This window comes from Phalaenopsis equestris, unplaced genomic scaffold, assembly GCF_001263595.1.
Source record: "Phalaenopsis equestris unplaced genomic scaffold, ASM126359v1 Scaffold000223, whole genome shotgun sequence".
Classification (NCBI taxonomy): Eukaryota; Viridiplantae; Streptophyta; class Magnoliopsida; order Asparagales; family Orchidaceae; genus Phalaenopsis; species Phalaenopsis equestris.
In genome coordinates, this window is record NW_018164665.1 from 1,331,490 (window position 1) to 1,337,489 (window position 6,000).

Here is a 6,000-nt window from a genome sequence, read left to right on the forward strand (position 1 = left end):
TAGTGTCAAGTCGAGGTGGTGTAGAGACAATTGGGGCAGCTTTAGTAATAGACTTTGGTTCTTCAAGTGGAGCTGGATGAGTGGTGAGATTTGGTTTGGTTGTTTAATTGGTTGGATTTCATTTAGATTGAGTGTCTTAAAAAAGGCTCAATTTTGATATTCCCTCAAATTCTCCTCCTGAATTTCAGATTTAGAAAAGTAAGATTGATTCTCAAAAAAGGTGACATCAATGGAGTTATATATTTTACTAGTTTAAAAAAGATAACATCCTTTTTGGTTGGAGTTGTAACCAAAGAAAATACACTTGAGAGATTTGGGATCAAGTTTGATGTGGTGTTGTTGGTGGATGTGAACAATCGAAAACTTTCGAAGGTAAGCCAAAAAAGGAGTGGATATGATAGAATTCCATGAGAATATTACAAGGAATTTGAAATTTTAGGACACGACTAGGCATTTTATTGATAAGATATGTGGTTGTGAGTTTGGCTTCCCCCAAAAGTGTTTAGGCACATGATTAAAGATCATAATGGCATGGGTCAATTCAAGTAAATGTTTGTTTTCCTCTCAGCGACCATATTTTGTTGACGATTATCAACACAAGAACTTATATGAATAATACCATGCTTGGAAATATAAGGAACAAGTATGAAATTAAAATATTCTTTAGCTTTATCTGTTTTATGAACTTAAATTTAGCTTTGGAATTGTTCTAGTGAAAGGATTGAAATATATTAGTGATTTTAGATTTATCTTTCATAAGGAATGTTCTAGTCGTTCTAGCATGATCATCTATAAAAAATAGAAAGTATCGTGTCCCATTTATATTTTTAACTTAGGAGAGTCCCCAAATATCATTGTGAATTACAACAACAGGATTTGAGGGCTTGTATTGTAGTTTTGAATATATGTCTACTAAGTTTCGCAAGTTGACATGTTTTACATTGATAGAAAGTAGATTTTTTATTGATCAACAGATGAGGAAACATTTTTTCAATACAAACAAAATTTGGATGACCAAGGCAACAATGTCTTAACATGACTTAGATTTTCAACTAAAGCAAACTTGGAATTATAAACTAGATGAACAGATTTTGAACTAGACTCAGAAGTGCAGCTTGACAGATGAACTTGTGTACCGTGTGATTAATTTTTTAGCAAACATGACCACCATGCTTCTTAGCACTATTAATAATCTTCCTCGAATCCACTACTTGAAAATCATAAAAATTGGAATAAAATTTACTAGCATATTTTAAGTCACGAGTATGTTTGTTGATTGAGAGTAGGTTGTAATCTAATTTTGGAATATAAAGACCATAGTAGATGTGAAGATCCTTTGTCAATTCTGTTGATTCAATTTTTGCTACTTGATAGAGTGAACTGTCAATTGTTCGAATTGCAAGGTGACTGGTGCATGAGTTGTAATTTTTGAAGATGAGCTAACTATCCAAGATTTTAATTTATTACTTTGAACAATAAGAGCATCGGGTAAGATACCTTATTGTGCCAACAAAATGGTCGGTTTCTCAATAGAGGGTTGTGGTGCTTGCCCAGATTTGTAATCATGACCTAACATTTTCTGTGATGCTTCAATTCGCTCGACAATGAGTGGACTGAACTCTGACAGTAGTATTTGCATTTCCCTATCATGTCTTCCATTTGATGGATTTCAATTTGTAGGGTTTCCACGTAATTTCTAACATGTTTCTTTCACATGATCAAGTTTCTTACAAAAATCGCACTATGGTCTCCCTTTCTTGGACTTATTATTTTGAGAAGAGTTCTACGTGTACACGGCTAACCCTTCAACAGACGATGGGATAGGATTGTTTGTCATTATTAACTTCTTTCTGCTTTCCTTCTTTAAAACTGTTGTAAATGTCTCCTAAATGGTAAGAAAGGTTTTAATTTTCATGATTCTTCATTGACTTCATCTATGTCTTTATTGAGTTCAAGAAGGAATTTGATGGTCTTCTTTTGTTCAATGATTTTTCTATACAAGGCAAATTTATTAGGGCATTTCCAGGAAGCAACCTCATATATGTCTAGTTGCAGCCAACCAAGTGTGAGTGTTAAAATATCATGTGAAAGAATTCGACGAATTTGGCAGAGAAGACGAACCAAGAGGGGCGAAGACCGACATATACGGCGCCGTTTGACACGGGTTCTCATATATGTCGGTGCGGGCCCTGTTTCTAGATGATTCGACGAATTTGGACGCTTTTTGAAGAGTTTTTGGATGCACCTATTGGAGAACCGGCCTCAGGCTCTATTTATAGCTGAAATTGATCAGAAAAGGGCCCTTCCTTCATTTCCTTCTCCTCCATCGCCCCTCTCAGCCATCCATCACCCCTTCGCATCTCTTCTTGCCACTTTACATCATTCCACTCTATTCCACACCTTTAGTTAGTTATTTTTTTTATAGTTTTGAGTTTTTGTGGTGAGTTTAAGTGTGAATTCTTCTCTAAGAAGTGTTGGAGAGGAAGAGAAGTGAAAGATTTCTTCTTTCTATATTTTTTAAGAGAGACTACAAGGGATTTGTTTTGAGAAAGAGCTTCATATAAGTGTTGTTTGTTTATTATTGTTGTATGAACTTTCTCATGAAGTCTGAGTAGTTTCCTTTATCTTTCTCCCTACTCTGAGACATGGTGAAATGAAGAGATAATTTAAATGTGTCAATGTTAAAATATAAAATAAATTGTGATGGTTTTTCAACTCCGCTCTTTTTTACTTTTCGATCTGATCAATTAAATTGTTAAAATATGTTGTGAAACATATGATCCGAGAAATGGAGTATGAGTTATACAACAGAGAGAATCACATTTAAGTCTATGAAGAAGTATTTCATTCATGGAATTAAGTGCAAATAAATAGAAAAATATATTTTGTTGGGTGTAGAATTGGATATTTCTGAGGTGACAGACTAAAAATCTTCAATTCGATCTTAGTGTTTAAAAACTAAAGCGAGAGTTAACCTTCAGGGGAAGGGAAGTAGAAGATCTGGAGTGGGAGTTAGTATCCTCCTAGCCTAACAACGAATTTAAGGATTAAACATAAGATTAGCCAATAATTTTCTATAACACTGAATCAGGGTAGAGAATTAAAATTGCTCATATTTGACCCAATACAAATTTAAATCATTTATCTCATCTAATTTCACCAAAAAGCTCATTGTAGTGGGAAAGATGTTTTTTCATATTAGAAAACTTCATCACATAAACATAGTTTAGTAGTTACTATTTTGAACTCTGCATTTAAATTCTGCTAGTAGTCAAATTATTTAGCATTGATAGTATTTTAAACATTCGAAATTAGTGACAGTAATTTCTTTTTATTTCTGTGAATTTCCTAGTTAATTTATCATTTCAAATTTAAATCTTTCTCGTGGGATCGATATGTGGGACTTAAATAGAAAGTCTTATATTACTTGATAACGATACGTATACTTGCGTAGAATACCAACATTAAGCGTTTAATGTTATTATTCATAAAATATCACATCAAGTTTTTTGCACTGTTATAAAGTGGAGTCAACTTTATAAATTTTACACAACTATATTTTCGTTGGTCAAGGACTCTTTTTTATACTGCTTGGCTGGATGAGTGAACAAAAACTAGATAATGGTGCACAACTCTCGGTTTTGACGCGTTCAGAGCTCAGTGAATGGTGGTCGGGTCCGCTACATATGAGATGGCAGCTAGGCAAAGAAGAATATTCTATTTCAATCGACCCCTCGAATCCAAGAAGAAAGAAGAGAGGATGATTCACGAGAGGTTGCAGTCAATGAACTTAATGGGACGTTCAGACGGAGCGTTCTATCAAATGGTTCTACGATCCGTTTGAATGAAAGAGGCGGGCGATTTTTTCGAACTGGAAGAGGGTTCCATTTGAATAGACAATACTTGTGAAGGTTGCTGCTCAAAACTCTCTCACCTTCAAGAATGAGACGACAACGGTCGTGTGTCTGCATATGAGTGCCTTCTCTTTGAGCAAGAGATGACAGTGGCTTCGTGCAGGAGACAACAGTGGCTTTGAGCAAGAGGCGATAGCAGCTTGTGTCTCTGGTACCATGCAGAAATTCTGGAAAGAATTTTATTTCCCGCTTGCCTTCACCTTGCTACATATTTATAATAATGAAATGAAGCCAATTAAGAATCCCTCCAAAATAAGAAAATGGCTTTAAAAAGAAATATCTAATAAAGGGAACACAATTTGTGAAATATATTCTGACGATAGAAAATAAGTTCATTCCTAATGCGAATTGCCACTTTCCAATAGTCTTCCTCAAGTTGGGTTATATATATTGTAAAAAAGTAAGCTTTGACTTCAATTCATCACGATTGATCATATGTAGTGAGAAAATGAGTGGTCTGAAGTCATGTAGGAACATAATTGAGCTGAACAATTTTATTTTTGAACTTTTCTGAGATGAAATGTCGGTCAATAATAACAATAGCAGAGGCTCCATAGGAGTCATCACATTTTTAGGGCATAGTTGAAATGTAACAATGACAACAAAGACAATCACGAAAATGATATTAGTAGTAATGATAAAAGAATTAAAGAAGCAGCAGTAGAGAGAACATCAAAACCACTAAAGTTTCTAGAAAGAGAAACTGGATTTTGTTTCTATTTAGGGATTCTATTCTTCTATGGAATAGAATGATTTAATCACCCTTAAATGGAAGAAAGGCTTTTGTTCTTTCCCACCAATTAAACGACCTGTATGAAGCATGCTTAAATGGGTAATTCATTTTTTTTTTCCAGCTGAAGAACGTTCGAGTTTGTGGGCCAAGATATTGGCCTCAAGTGATAGATTTTCTGCATGAAGGTATTTGAATAGAAATTCTACTTACATATCCATATAAAAATGTTCGAGTCACGGCTAATATATTTATTTATTGTTTTCTACAAAAGGTAAAAGTTGGCTGAATTATGCAGTGAAGAGTTATCCTCTTAATGGTGGCCTCCTTTATGTGAAACGAAAGGTTGGATTTTGTTCATATGTGGATGATCCGATTGGATGCCAGTCTCTGCTCTCTCGGGCAATGCACAAGGTTGGTCTACTTGTTTTTATTTCTCTATTCTTGAACGTGCTATAATACAGAAATTGTCTTCTTCTTTTTTTTCCTGATTTTAGGTCTTTGATAAACCAAGCTTAAACAATTCTTCCAGTAGATTCAGGGATGAATGCAAGCCAGGCTCTAATAAAGTTGGTCAATTGGTAGGCACCTTTTCAGCTGATCCAAGTTTGATAGCTTTTGCAGAAGTTTGCTGTGAGTCCTCTTGGAATAATGGGCAAGTACCAACCCTCGTACCCTTGTTGGTTTTTTTTTTTTTTTTTTTTTTTCTGGTGAATGCATTTCTGGTCTTTGGAAGCTTTCCCTTTCTGTTCAATGAGGTTTTTCTTTCAATTCGTTGTTGTAACAATTATGAGAAATGAATTAAAATGGTCCCCCGAGTATTGGTCTTAAACAGTGTAAAAAGGCCAAGTTATTCCCCAAATTATTAAAATGCTAACCTAAATAGCCCTAAGCCTTTTTAAATGTGGACTAAAATAGAAAATAGTCATAATCCTCTTTAAATTTGGACTACAATAGTCTCGCTGGGAGATCATTTTGCTTCCTATTAAATAGTTTGAGGACTGAATTGGCCTTTCGTATTATTTGAGATTTTTAAGTTCCCTGCAAATAGTATAGAGACCATGTTGGTCCTTTTCTTATTTTGATATCATAGTTGCCAATGAAATGTGAACTATTAAGACTACAAATAACATTATATCCTGAGAAAAACCTTACTTGCTAGTTCATTTGACTAGACTATATGAAATCAGCATGGGTCCACAATATGTTGCACTAGAAAGCACAACATAGATTTGATATTTTCCAAGCTTTTAGTCTCTAGTAGTAATCACCAATAATATGGCATTGACAATGATAGTGGCGCATGACTTGGGGACCGTACCACGAACACAACCACACCACCACTCCCCCGCCACC

The 6,000-nt window shown here is 34.8% G+C and overlaps 1 protein-coding gene across 8 annotated transcripts in view; it reads left to right on the top strand.

Annotated features, from left to right (window-relative positions):
• The window catches only part of LOC110023194 (anaphase-promoting complex subunit 1), a 160,504-nt gene that overhangs the window by 150,646 nt on the left and 3,858 nt on the right, over window positions 1-6,000 (top strand). For 7 of the 8 annotated variants that reach the window (XM_020722477.1, XM_020722481.1, XM_020722483.1 and 4 more), the window contains 3 exons: window positions 4,769-4,832; window positions 4,919-5,058; window positions 5,142-5,299. In XM_020722477.1, coding sequence (XP_020578136.1) covers window positions 4,769-4,832; window positions 4,919-5,058; window positions 5,142-5,299 — 362 coding nt within the window. The remainder of the gene's footprint in view (window positions 1-4,768; window positions 4,833-4,918; window positions 5,059-5,141; window positions 5,300-6,000) is intronic. The other variant, XM_020722480.1, reaches the window with a different exon arrangement.